The following is a 13,574-nucleotide window of genomic DNA, read 5'->3' as shown; positions in this document are numbered from 1 at the left end:
AACAGAGACACAGTGGGGTCCCCAGCACCACTCCAGTGCCCCCCAGGAACCAGAGGCAAAGGGGGGAAAAGGGTAGGAAGGTGCCTGTCTAGTGCCTCTCCAACAGGGATGGAGCCCTGGGAAAGGCTGAGCTGGTGCTAGGATAAGCAGGGAGGGCATCAGGAAGAGCAAAAGGGGATCCCCTGGCCTGACAGGCACAAAGCCCTCACCTTAAAGGACCCGATGTCCATCTCTGTCAGGCGGGACAGGGAGCTGAGGAGCACCAGGCTGCCCTGATAGGCTGCATCTGCCCTGAAGGCCATTCCATCGGCATCAGCCTTCAGCCCTCCAGCCAGCGACTTGAGCTCCTTGTACCTGTACAGGTGTGAGGTTGGGGAGCCTGGTACCAGCCAAGCCGCCAGCCTCCCACCCCAGCATTAACACTACCATCCACATTGACTCGTTCACATGCAGATTTATCAGACACAAAAAGTCAATTGCAAACATTCCCTGTATCCCAGTCCCTCCAATGAGCAGGGCATCTGCTGGCTCCTTAGTCCTGCTCCAAAATCAGAGACTGTTTCACACAGCTGAACCCTCACGTCGTGGCTCTGCTAATCCCTGCCCACCGCTGCACGTTTTCTCCTGCACATCCCTGCTCAACTTTCTAACTTTCTTCAAGGCTGTCACCGTGAAACACAAAGAAATCACACGCAGTCAAGAGATTTCTGCAGAGGTTCTTCTGATCCAGCTTCCAGCTGAAAGGGCGGAGAGAAGAGACCCCTTTGTTTATTCTTTTACTTTTATACATTTGTGGGTCTAGCAGAAGATTGGCTTTTTGGGGTTTCCACCCCTCAGCCTCAGTGGCCAGACGAATTGTCAGTTACAATTGTTTTCAGGTTAGAAATACGCAAACAAAAGACAGAGAATGAAAAACAAAGGGTTTGTTTATATTACTTCTGTGGGAAAGGTAGAAAAACTGCTCTAATATTCTACAGTAACTAAAAGATCTGACTCCATTTATGAAAATCAAAAGGCTAATAAAGACTCTCAGAAAAACCAGGGTAACACAAGGCTGCCGCTCACATCCCGCCCATGGTGTGCAAAATCCCAGCATCACCACGGTGAGCTCTGGAGAGCCCAAGTCTGGCCAAAGGAACCACGATGGGCTTACATTCACGGGTTTTGGGCTAAACCCAGCCCAGATTTTCAACCACATATGGAAAACATCCCCAGAAGCCTGTTCACACATGGTGTTAAACCCCTTTGCCCAGCCGCAGGGAGGGCCCCAGGAGCATTGAGGGCTGTGAGGTGAGAAGCAAACCCTCCACAGAGCTGCTGACCCTCCTTCTCCACCCCTCAGACGTGCCAGCAAATTCCCTGCCTCCAGCTGCGCATTTCTGCAGCTCAGAAGGGCAGGCAGGGGAGGGGGCCCGGATTCTCGGCCGTCCCCCTCCTCCCTCCCCTGTCCACACAGGACACTCTGGCCAAGGATCCTGCACTCACCTCCCGGGCAGGGAGCCCAAAGCCTCCTCTCCGCCGGCGGCGGCGCGCAGCAGCTCCAGCGCCTGCCGCGCGTCCTCCCGCGCCACCTTTGCAGCCTGGTCGATGGCACTGGCCGCTTGTGTGTGGCTGCAGAGCACAGAGGGGGCTTGTCAAAAAGGGTTCCCACCCAGGCTTCCTCCAGCAGCTTCCTTTACTGTTGCATTCACTGATGCAAGATCACACCCCCTTGGCCAATACAGCATGTTTGTGAAGGGGACCAGTATTTCGCTTCTTCCTCCTGCTTCTCCCAAGGATAGAGGAGCACTGGGGAGGGCAGAATCTCTCTGTTCCAACTGGGCATCCAAGGGCAAAACTCTGATCCCAAAGATGCTTCTAAATCACATCCAGTTACATCCTCAAAGACAGCTGAGGACAACCCTATAGGGCAGCAAAGACAGCCCAGCGGCTGCATCTTCCCCGGCTCCAGGGCTGGCAGATGGCAACCAGAACCCTCCAAAAAGGACCTTCTGGGCACCTAGCAGTATCTCAGTCCTCCTCCCCTCTCTCTTGGCTAACCGTGGGAGCAGCTCACCTGTTGGCCAGTCTCAGAGCCTCCTGGGCCAGCAGCAAGAACTGATTTAAACCCCCGGGAAAGCTTGAAACAGGAATGGTCTGAGGAGGGAGGAAGAGAGATGTGAGTGCTCTTCCCTGCTCTCCATCCAGTCTGGCAGTGAAAGAGGCAACTACAGCATGTTAAAACTCCACCACCCCCAAAGACCCCTGCCAGCTCCTCTCAAGGTCCTGACTCCAAAGAAAGAACCAGCAGAACACCCACATTCACAAACAATATCTGTAATTCTTTAAATCCTCGCTTTCTCTGCTGGTTTTTCCCCAGCCCTGAGCTGGACTAGGAGCGTGTCACATGGGATGCTCTTACCACCTGACGGAGAGCGGTGCCGCTGCGATCCAGGTCCAGCCTGGCTCTCTCCAGCAGCTGACGGGTCTCCTGCACCTGCCTCTCGTACTGCCTCCCCAGAGACCTCAGTCTCTCCACCGTGGCCTTGATCTCATCCAAGTGACTCTGGGAGCTGGACCCTTGCCCCTTCATCCTGGCCACACGGCCTTCCAGAGACCTGCCGGAGGCTGGTGAGAAGGAAAGAGAAAGGTTGAAGAGAAACTCGCTGCTGTGCAAAAAGGCCCAGGCAGCACAACCCTCCCTGATACACCCCAGATGGCCCCAACCAAGGGCAGTGGGCAGGCGGTACCTTGAAGGCTCAGGGCTTCCCTGAGGATGGTCTGTAGCATCTCCTCAGCCACCAGCATCCTCCTCTCCAGCTCCTGACTCTCGGTCCCACCACCAGCTCGCACCTCTGACAAGAGCAGCTCCAGCTCTGCCAGCTGCTGCCGGTACAACTCCATCTGCAACCACAGACCAGGCCATCAGCCAGCAGGACACCAAACCCACGGGGGAAAGACCAGGGTGGGAATCAGGGCCACAGTCAGGTCCAAGGACAGAGACCAAAATGAAGGCTCATTTTAGGATGGGGCACAAAGGATCCATTGAATCAGGTACAAAGCCAAAGCTGGAATTCACATTTCACTTGCACCAGGAGTAGATGCTTGAGGAGGACAGGAGAAGACACTGAGGGTGAGCGAATCACTGCACTCCTTGCTGTTCAGTGGCCCTGGGGCTGGCACAGATGCTCACCTGCACTTTCACCTGGTCATAGCAGGCTGGGCACTCACTCTCTTCACAGCGGGGACCCTCAAAACCAGGTTTGCAGATGCAGCTCCCGTCACTCCTGCACTTCAGGGGCTCAGCACCAACGGAGTCGCAGGCACAGGCTGCGGGTCAGAACGATACAGATTCAGGGGGGCCTGGCCCCACCTCAAGCCACAGCACAAAGCCAAAGCTCCCTGCTTTCCTCCCACCGTTTAGCCCTGTGCCTTGGTTCCTGCTCACCATTCCCACCTTCCAGCATCCTCCTTCCCATCAAACCACTCCATAGCTAGTCATGGGTTTTCTTACTCATCCCCAGGCCAGACAGTGCCTGGACCTCACCTCTGCACTTGTGAGCAGGGTCAGGGGCCAGGGGGTTCCCGAAGAAGCCATCCTTGCAGCGGTCGCAGTAGAAGCCGGCCGTGTTGTAGATGCACTTGAGGCACTCGCCGGTGCGGCGGTCGCAGTTGCCCACGGCGTTAGGCTCCACGTTGCCATTGCACCGGCACAGCTGGCAGGGCTGGGAAGCCGCTGGATCTCCAAAATAGCCATCGGCACAGTACTCACAGTTGGCACCTGGGAAAGGAGAGACAAGCAGAAGTTAATGCTTGTGCCCGGCAGGCAGAGGCTGACTCGCTGCTTGTGCCCCACGGAAATGGGGGTGTTCAGCCCCATCGAGGCTGGCACAGCAGCTGCTCTGCTGTCATCACCACCACGGCCAACACACGATGTCCCACACACGCTCTTGAAAGCTGGGTGCCACAACTGACCTACTACAAGTCATTTCCTATTTGTTTTTTCCTTATTTTTTTGTTCCCCTCCCTTTCCTACCCATCCTTTCTCCATCCCTGTTACATTAAGATGAGAATTTTCCTGGAGCAGGACAAGGCGTGTTTATCCAACCCGTGGGGCTCAAACACCCCGCCGCAGGCAGGAGCGGCAGCGTTGCAGGCAAGCTGGGCTGAGAGGGTGGTGTGCGTGTGCCCAGCTCCAAGCACGCCCGCAGAAAAAGGCAGAGCAGAAGCAAGAAGGGCATTACCAGCAGCTCCAGGAGGGCAGTGGTCACAGATGACCTCCTCGCCGCCCGGCCCCAGGGAGCAGCCCTGGCCGAGCCCGCAGGGGCAGGTCCTGCAGCTGTACGGCTGCCGGGGGTCTCGGTAGGAGCCAAAGGGGCAGCTGACACCGTCGCCCACGTTTTCATCTCCCGAGTAGCATTCACCTGGACGAGCAAGGAAAGGGCTTAAGGCAGGTTATTCACATTCCTGGTGGGACATCCTCCACCACTCCAGCCACACCCATGGTCCAGCAACCTCCACGAGATCTCTTCAGATCCTCACCATGCCCACAACACGCACCACATAAAACCATGAGAAGGTTAGTGCTGGAAGGGGCCTTTAAAGGTCATTTACTCCACCTCCCCTGCAATAGGCAAGGCCTTCTTCAGCTAAACCAGGTTGCTCAAGTTCTGTCCAATCTGAGGCAATGCCATGCTTAACTTTCAAATACTAAGTCAGAAGTAACGAAATACTGCTATCTGGGCAGCAGGAGATGTTTTTTCTCTCTCTAACATGCATCCAATTTGTTCCAAATGCATCTGACTGCAGTGCTTCTAGGCTCTGGGGAGTTTTGTCTTGGACGGTCCTCACGTTTCAGACCCAAGTCACAGAATCATGATCACTGACAGAATCACAGAACCATTATGGTCGGAAAAGCCCTCCAAGACCATTGAGTCCAACCTGTGGCAGATCCCCACCTTGTAAACCAGCCCAGAGCACTGAGTGACGCGTCCAGTCCTTCCCTGGACACCTCCGGGGATGATGACTCCACCACCTCACTGGGCAGCCCCTTACAATATCTCATGACCCCTTTCAGGGAAGAAATTTCTGTGAAGTCAGTGGTCTCGACTCCCCACAGCTCTATTCTCGGGACACAGGCAGGTTCCCGGCGTTCCCACACAGCCCACAAGCACAGCGTGGTGGTGGCTTCTCTTACCGGTGTCAGGGTCACAAATTCCTCCGCCGTGGCAGCTGCAGGGCACGCAGGTGCCGAAGGGCCCCTGGCCGGGGGCGTCCCTGCGGTAGCCGGGGGCACAGCTCTGGCAGAACTGCCCCCGGTAGGGCGCCGGGCAGCGGCAGCGCTCCACCCAGGGCGCGGGGACGCCGGGCACGGGCTGTGCCGACACCAGGGTCACGTTGTCGATGTAGCCGGTGCCTGCCGGGGAGGACAGACAGTCACCCAGGGGGACAGCAGCTCCGCCTGCGCCGCCCCCACAGCTGCGACCTGCACATTCTGCTGCAATGCCCAAGGGCAGATGGAGCAGCCAGATCAGTTGCTATCCTGCTCAATCTCTTTGCTATTTAATTTTGCCCCCTTGGAGCACTTACTGTTTTTATCTTTTAATAAATTTTAGCAAAGGTGTATCCATCCAGAGACTTCTTGTCTCCAACAACTAGGAGAAGCCAGCCTTGCAAGCTCTCTCTGCACTTACTGTACTCCCCAAAGGTGGCTCGGATCCAGAGGGCCGTCACGTTTCCCAGCAGCCTACGAAATTCAAAGTGATTCAGTCTCGGGCTCCACTTGCTGCTTGGGTGCTCATCCAGCCTGCCGTGGGAGAGGGGGAAGTGGAACTCATTTCAGAAAAATGATATACCTCCTCCAAAAAACACAACAGTCCTCGCCTATCTCCCTCCTGGGAGCTCAAGGCTTTGGGCAACAACTTCAACGCATGCAACTGATCCGGAGCCGAGAACCCAACCCAACCTCAAGCCCCATTTTTGGCTGTCCCTGTCACAAAGTAACCTCCTTATCCAGGACAGAAGCTCCTGAGATGGATCCAGCCCAAACCAGGCAGCCATTTGCTACCTCCAAGGCACCACCGCTGAACCCAGGACCTCCTTGAAGCTGCACCCATTCTTGCTCCCCGTGCTCCACACACCCCAGCTTCCCACTTTACCTGAACGTGTAGGTCTGGCTGACGCCGCAGGGCAGGACCTTTCCCTGGGGCAAGAAGGGGGCAGTGACTCTCAGACCGTGCCCTTCCAGGACCACATCGTGTGCAGACGGCTGGCGTCCCCCTCGGTCCAGGCGGTAATCAAAGGAGAGCATCTGGCCATAGCTCAGCTGCTGGTTCCCAAGGAATTTTGCTGCAAAGGGAAAACCAAAGGCTTAAAAATCTTTCCTTCCTCCTAAAGGCTCGGTTCATGGGATCAGACGGAGCAAAGGGTGCACTCTGCCCACCACTGATCCCGCACCTACCAGGTGCCATGAAGTATATTGGCTCCGAGGTCCTGGCCGCTATGAAGGCGTCCTGGTGGCGTGGGGACCACTGGAGCTGGGCTGGGGAGCCGCTTTCATGGACACCTCGCCAGCCCTCGGTACCTGGAGCACAAACAAGGAGCAGTCAGCGTGGACAGGGAAGGTGTTTCTAGGATTCCAGTAACGTCCTTGAGCTGTGTCTTATCCAAACTCTCCAGCTTCCCACTCCGACCTCTGAGGGGGCAGCACAGTTATCCCTGTGCCCACACATCTGTAAATCAGCCTGGCTGGGCACAGGGGACTCCTCCAAGTGGCAGGAAAGAAGACATAATGAAGAAATCCTATGCTCCCCTCAACCCTTGGATGTTACTTCTGCCTATGACCAAGCCATCCCACCAAAGCGAGGTTGCTGCAGCCACAGGCAGGCTGGGTGAGCACCCAAGGAGCAAGCACAGCCCAAGGCTGACTTCCAGCACGGCTGTGAACCGCGTGGTTCCTCCAGCCTGTTGAGGAGGAGGGATGGCAAACACGCCCAGGAGCCATGGGGATGTCCTGCTTGGGCTTCACCTTGCTGGAAGGTAGAGGTGATGTTGTGGACACTGTGGTTGTCTGCACTGACACAATCGTCCGAGTGCCCGTAGCAGAAGCAGGGGGAGCATCCTGCAGGGTTTCTGGCATCCAGGTTATAGAAGTGTCGCTTGCACCTAGGAAAATGCAAGAAGGTGACAATGTTCAAGCCGTTTTCTCCTTTAACTGACCTACACACCCATGGCTGTGATGCAATACAGCGGTCAGCAGGGTTCAGGGTCATCACTGAGCTGGGATGGTGAGATGGGCATGTGCAATGGCGTCAACACGACAGAGGGCAGGGCCAGATTGGATACTGGGAAGAAACTGTCCCGAGAGGGTGGTGAGGACTGGCCCAGGTTGCCCAGAGAAGCTGTAGCTGCCCCATCCTTGGAAGTACCCAAGGCCAGGCTAGACGAGGCTTGGAGCAACCTGGGGTAGTGGAAGGTGCCCCTGCCCATGGCAGGGGGTGGGATGAGATGAGCTCTAACTTTCTTTCCAACCCAAACCTTTTTAAGACTTGGTGAACTGCCAGGGCAGCAACTGCAGAGGGGAGGCTGTGCCAAGCAGTGCCAGCACATCCTCCTGACACTCACCTCTGGCACTGCTCTCCAGTGGCGCTCTCCTTGCAGACGCAGCGGCCGGAGTCACAGTCTCCCGTGCTGCCCGCTGGGTCACACTCACACTGCAGGCTCCTGCAAAGGCACAGCAGGAACCTCTACCTGGATTTCCAGCTTGGCCTGGGAGCTCAGTGCTTCCTGCTACTACACAAGACAGTGAAGAACCCTCCCAGCTACCGTTCCCATACAAGAAGTGGGGAAATAACCTGCATAGCCACTTCTTTCTGAAATCTGCAGCACTGTGGGTGCCAGCTTGAGCCAGTGCTCATTGCTCCTGCTCCAGGGTATCCTAAAGCATCAGACCCGCCTACAAGTGCAAAGCGAAGCTCCACTGAGCTCAATAAACCCTGGCTGAGTTTCTGAGTTTAACAGACCTTGACTGAGCTCCACCAAGCAGCAGCACTGCAGGGAGGCTCGGGCAGGAGGCCAGGCCCAGCAGCAGGACTGCAGGCACCCGTCTCTTGCGAGCACCCTTTGCCTGCCAGCAGCCCCAAAGGAGCAATGGTGGGGTGAGGTGAGGAAAAAGAGGACACAGCTGAAGAAGTCAGATCAGAAATGTTTCTAAAGGTGTTTAAACAGGGCTTCTTGAAAAGGAAGGGGTTGATTTTTGCACGCACATCTCCTTGTGAGTGGCACCAACATGAGGTAGCCCCACAACGGGCAGGTTTTGTTTTACATGGTTGCTGCTTGTTGGGAATTATCTGGATAGTGAAACCATCACCTCAGAGAGTGGCTAAGTTCAGATTTTGGTGGTGTTGCAGGACACCAAGCCCTGCAGGCTAGCACAGAGGTCCAGCCTCACTCAAGCCCACTCTCTCCTAGCGTGGTTGGCTTAAGGTTGTCCATGAGCTGCCACGAAACCAACCAGCCTTTTCAGGGGATGTTTTCAGCCAGCGTAGCCCCAGGAAAGCATTGGAAGCCGGCCCTCCCGCTGGCCCCACGCCACCGAGGGTGGCCAGCACTCACTGCCCGCTCCTCCGGCACCCTGCCTCGGACAGGGGCTCGAAGCCCGGCTGGCACCGGTCACACTTGTCCCCCATCGCTCCGGGTTTGCAGCTGCAGCGGCCATCGCTGTCACACTGCGGGCCGAGGGAACCTGCAGAAGGACAGGAGGGAGAGGTTGGGACGGGCATCTTCCCACCCAAACCGTTCTGTGAGTTTGTGGTTATTTCACAGGGCAGGTGGGTATCGACACCTGTGGTCTGGTACGTAGGGGCTCAGAGCCGGACCTGCCCAGGTGCTCAGCAGGTGCCCTAAGCGCCCCTACCCCAGCCAGCGGCTGCGCACCTACCCCAGGGGTGGCAGAGGCAGGGCAGGCAGCACTGCTCGCCCCGCCGTCGGAAGAAGCCGTCCTGGCAGCGCTCGCAGCGGGGGCCCTCCGTGTTGCCCAGGCAGCCGAGGCAGCGGTACCCGTTTCCCGTCTCCCTCAGGAGCTGCCAGTCGAAGACGCACTGCCTGGACATCCCATTGCAGTCACAGACTGGGGAGAGGAGAGCAGAGAGACATCTCAGATGATGCCTAGAGATGAAGGCACCAGCAGCAATTGCACCCTGCGGGGCAAGGAAGAGAGTGCAGGCGGTGCAAACCTCCCCTTCCTGCTCTGCTAACAGTGTGCTGCTTCCCCACATCTCCGGGTTTGTCCCCACGCCTGTGTCCATCAGCCACCCCAGTGCCACCGGTGCCCACACTGTGGACATGCTGAGGATGGACAAACCCAAGCCAAGCAGCCGCAATCCACACACCAGCATTGCCAGGGCTGTTCTCCCTTCTTTCACGGATCTTGAAACACAAACAGGACACTGAATAAGCAGAGATGGTTTAAAAACCCCCATTCTTGCCCTGAGAAAAGCATGGGTAACTATCACGTTACGCTGTAGGTTGGAGGCAGACACACGACAGGACTCACTGAGGGCAGACAAACAGCCCAGATTTACTACACCCACCCCCTTCCAGAGGGGTTCAAACCTCCCGGGTTTAGACAAATGATTGGTCGGGGTCTCAGCACCACCCAGCTCCTTGGCCAGTGATGTGTCTGCATTCAGGATTGAATGGGATTGGCTGGGAGCCCTGTTTGGGTTCAAATCCATCCTATCATTGCTCACCCAGGGACTTGGTTACTTCTAGGATGGTCGAGTTCGGGGGTCTGTTATGGCCAAATTTATCTTTGCAGCTACAGACCAGCTGTGAGAAGTAACCTTTCTGGAGAGCTTGGGGAAAAGGGAAAGTTTCCTAAGGTTATCCCTTGTTTCACCCAGCCAGGAGTGAGTTTGGTAGGAGAATTTCAGGTCTGCAGTGCAGGGTGATGAGGGGTGCTCTGTGACCCAAGGAGTTTGGCAGAAGTGTGCCAGCCAAGAGGGAGATTAACAAAAAAGGTCTGGGTGGGATTGGACAGGTCACCTCAGCCCCCCTCCCTCACTGTGAAGAAAAGCTGCAGCTGCCCACACTGCTGCATGAGGGATGGCAGGAGGAACAGGCATGAGATTCTGCACTCCTCTACAGCCAAGACAGATGATCCCTCTGGACATCAGAGTCAGGCATCTCACCAGATGTGCCCACTGCCACTCCACTGCCTTGTCCGGCTGCACTCTTGAAGCCACCTCTCACCTACTTGGCAATCCCGCAGTGGGCACTGCTGGAGCATTTAATCCTCAGGACCCTTACTCCAAACATGCTCCTCAGGATCACTGAGGAGAGCAGGCACAGCTGAGAGAATGGTTGGCAAAGACAGGCATGAGAAAGAAACATCCCAAGGGAGAAAGCCAGGTCCCCAGGGGCACAGAGCCTGCTGAGGAACTGCTCCAAACCACCCTGATGCCGCCATGGGAGCCTCGACCTCCCCCTAGGGAGCTCTGCTCACTGCTGGCCTCCCTGGGACAGCAAAGGCCATCCCCACCTACCGAACCCTCAGGTCACCTCTGGGAGCACAGGAGGCGGAGGGAGCCCAAAATCGGCAGAAATCTGCTGTGTGGATGCAGCCAGTGCCTTGTCCTCATCCACACTGAGCCTCCTCCTTCCCAGCTCTCTTCTGGCGCAGCTCAGCCCCAGGGTACAACGTCCCTGTCCTCTGCAGATGTGATTCCTGGGACCAGGCAAAGCCTCCTGCTCCGTGCTCGCACCTGGGCGCCGCCCTCCCACACACCCATCGGCACCCGCATTCCAGAGGGAGGCACTCATGGAGCCTGTGCCAAGAGGAGAGGTGACCTCATGCGCCAGCAAACAGGGAGAGAGATCTTCCCGACTTCGGCAAGCACGGCCTCGCAGTCCGGCTGCCAGGAGACCGAGCCAGAGCTCAGGAGGTCTTCTGCCACCCTGACCTGCTGGGAGGGGGCCTGTGGGCACAGAATTCCTGCCTCTAGGCTCTGGGAAAGTAACTCCAGCCTCAGAGAGTGTCACCAATGACCAAAGGGCACGGACAACACAAAGGATCAATGGAGAGCAGCAGCGTGAGACTTTCTTCAAGTATTTGTGCTCACCTTCACAGTAGAAAGATCTCATTTGGGTTGATCCCACTCCCCATCCCTCTCCACTCCAGCGAGATCTCAAGTTTGAAGTAACCCATAAGGATCTTCGAGTCAAACTCCACCCATGCATCTCCCTACGCAATCAAGAGGATTTACTGCGTTGCTAAATCACAGGCATGAGCACCATTCCCCCAGGGAATGAAAATCTTTGAGTGTTGTTCTACTGCTGCAGCATGTTAGGAACCAGCTCTCCAGCCCTGGAACAAATTCCTATCTCGCTGATTCAAAGCCATATAAGATGCTGTGGCAGGTCAGTGCCACCACTGCGCTGGTACATCTCCTCCTGGTCATCTCCCAGAAACCCAGGAGCTCAGGCAGGCTAATCCTTACCAGAGCAAGGCACTGGAATTGGTAACAAGATGAAGCAGGAAGGACTGCTGGAGGATGAGGACCAACTGAGGACAGGATCACTTCTGTGTCCAGGTGCCCTGAGGCTCTGCTCTGAGATCACCCATGGAAAAGAGCAGGTTCCATTGAGGAGCTTTGCAGATGGATTTCTTCAGTGCCATGTCAGGATGCAGGAGATCCATGGCACACATCCAGCAGGATGTCATTCCCCCAGCTCCCACCAGCAGAATAAAGCATGAAAAATGTTTGATGACTGAGCTGAGATGAGTCCTCACATCAGAAAGGCTTAGAGAAGAAGGCAGTTAGCTTCATGCTTCTTAAACTGTCTCCTCAAATTCACAAAACCAGACAGAGAGTGGCCCTGGGTCTGTGAGGATCCGACAGCCCTGTACATGGGAGCCCACCTGCAAAGATCCCTCCTTCCCTCAGGAGAACAACAGAGCTTTGCATGGAATGAAGGCTCCGTGTCAATACAAGCCATTCCCTGCCCTGTGCTCCTGGGACAGTGACCCACAAAGCTGTCCCATCTGCTGCTCCAGGGCTGGGGGTCCCCATTGCCCAGCCTCACAGTTTCTCACTGCAGGAAGACCGGCCTGGGCCTTCTGGGGCTCAGTTACACCACTCAAAGTCTGCTGCAGCACAAAAACACAGCCCTTATTGACCGTCGGCTCTATGTACACACAGAAACGGGCTCAAGAGTCCCTGGGAAAGCAGCAGTTTCCCACACACTGCCAGGAAGAAGCAGAGGAAGACTCTACACCAGTATTTTAAAACCTGCATGTAATTAAGGCTGATGTAATAATTAACTCAAGTAGCATGTAAAGCAAAGCAGATTTTCTTTTTTTTGCAAAAAAAAAAAAAAAAACCAAAAACCAAACAAACAAAAAAAAAACCAACCCAAAGGAAACAAAACAAAACATAACATTATTCAGCACTTATTTCCCTTTACACCAAGCTTAAAAGTGATAAAACTCAGCTTCAAGCCTGGCAAGCTTATTTCAGAACACCAGTACTGGAGACCAAAAAAAAATTTAAATCACTCAGTATTTACAAAATGCATGCAAAAACCTGATTTTGGCCAAACGTACCCATCTCCAGACTATAGCCCAATGAAACTGAAATTCAGATAGCTGAATTATGAATGGGCTGAATATGTTTAAATCTCCCTCCGTGACACTCTCCACTACGTGAGATTTGCGTGTGCAGGAGGATCTGCTGGATTTTGAAACACGTGGGCCACAGGAGACTCCTGTCTCCCATAGGATGTGGCCGGGCTGTGGCACCCTGTGAGCCCCACGGCCCCGCACAAAATCCAAACACTGCCATGTTATTACAGAAAACTGGGTCCTGGATGCTTCCAGCTCTTCTTCGGGCTCGGGGAAGGATTTGGTTCCAGCAGCGATGGATCAGCCACTGCCTGGGCGATGCTTGTGCTCACACCCGCATCCCACCCCGGGAGCACAGCTCTACAGCGACAGCAATCAGGTAACTGCATGTAAAGAAGCTATTGAAAGGGGACGCCACTGACAAAACGAAGACCAGCCGCTCATGGGATATTTAGCCTCGGAAGAAAACTAAGGAGCGCCTAGGGATCCAGCACCAATCCCGGAGGCAGGAGGGGAAGAGTGCCCTAGCAGGGAGCCGCGCACCCAAGGCAGCTCCGGTTACCGGCGCTCCCCAGCACGGGAGAGGGCTGGGAGCCGATGTTCGGGCGGGACGGGAGCGGGAGCGGGAGCAGGAGCGGGACGGGAGCGGGAGCAGGAGCGGGAGCAGGAGCGGGACGGGAGCGGGAGAGGGAGCGGGAGCGGGAGCGGGAGCAGGAGCGGGAGCAGCCGCCCTTCCCGGAGCCTCACCTTCTCCGCTGCGTGCGCTCCGGGCTGCGGGCAGGAGGGACGCGGCCAGGCAGGCCAGGGGCAGGAGCCAGCGCTCGGCCATCGCTTGTGCCGGGGAGCGCCGGGCCCCGTCCCGGCCGGGCTCCGCAGGGCTGCCCGCTGCCTTTCTTTGGTGCGTGTTTTATCGGCTGCTCCACCTGAGTCACTCCCAACAGGAAGAGCGCGTGTGCCGTGGGCTGACTCACGG

At 56.1% G+C, this 13,574-nt stretch overlaps 1 protein-coding gene across 2 annotated transcripts in view; it reads right to left on the bottom strand.

Moving 5' to 3' along the window:
- The window catches only part of LAMC2 (laminin subunit gamma 2), a 17,406-nt gene extending 3,832 nt beyond the window's left edge, over positions 1-13,574 (bottom strand). Inside the window, exons 1-17 of one of the 2 annotated variants that reach the window (XM_040073268.2) lie at positions 13,349-13,574; positions 8,918-9,106; positions 8,593-8,722; positions 7,603-7,701; positions 7,007-7,143; positions 6,440-6,562; positions 6,138-6,327; positions 5,673-5,785; positions 5,177-5,395; positions 4,224-4,403; positions 3,527-3,760; positions 3,173-3,309; positions 2,730-2,883; positions 2,402-2,607; positions 2,057-2,136; positions 1,486-1,611; positions 210-354 (exon numbers count right to left, since the gene is read on the bottom strand). In XM_040073268.2, coding sequence (XP_039929202.1) covers positions 210-354; positions 1,486-1,611; positions 2,057-2,136; positions 2,402-2,607; positions 2,730-2,883; positions 3,173-3,309; positions 3,527-3,760; positions 4,224-4,403; positions 5,177-5,395; positions 5,673-5,785; positions 6,138-6,327; positions 6,440-6,562; positions 7,007-7,143; positions 7,603-7,701; positions 8,593-8,722; positions 8,918-9,106; positions 13,349-13,430 — 2,544 coding nt within the window. In that variant the 5' untranslated portion in view covers positions 13,431-13,574. Of the gene's footprint in view, positions 1-209; positions 355-1,485; positions 1,612-2,056; positions 2,137-2,401; positions 2,608-2,729; positions 2,884-3,172; positions 3,310-3,526; positions 3,761-4,223; positions 4,404-5,176; positions 5,396-5,672; positions 5,786-6,137; positions 6,328-6,439; positions 6,563-7,006; positions 7,144-7,602; positions 7,702-8,592; positions 8,723-8,917; positions 9,107-9,368; positions 9,486-13,348 lie in introns of those variants that run through there. The other variant, XM_040073269.1, reaches the window with a different exon arrangement.

Source organism: Hirundo rustica, chromosome 9, assembly GCF_015227805.2.
Source record: "Hirundo rustica isolate bHirRus1 chromosome 9, bHirRus1.pri.v3, whole genome shotgun sequence".
In the NCBI taxonomy this organism is placed as follows: Eukaryota; Metazoa; Chordata; class Aves; order Passeriformes; family Hirundinidae; genus Hirundo; species Hirundo rustica.
The sequence above is the reverse complement of the archived record's forward strand: the minus strand, read 5'-3'. Positions and strand labels throughout refer to the sequence as shown.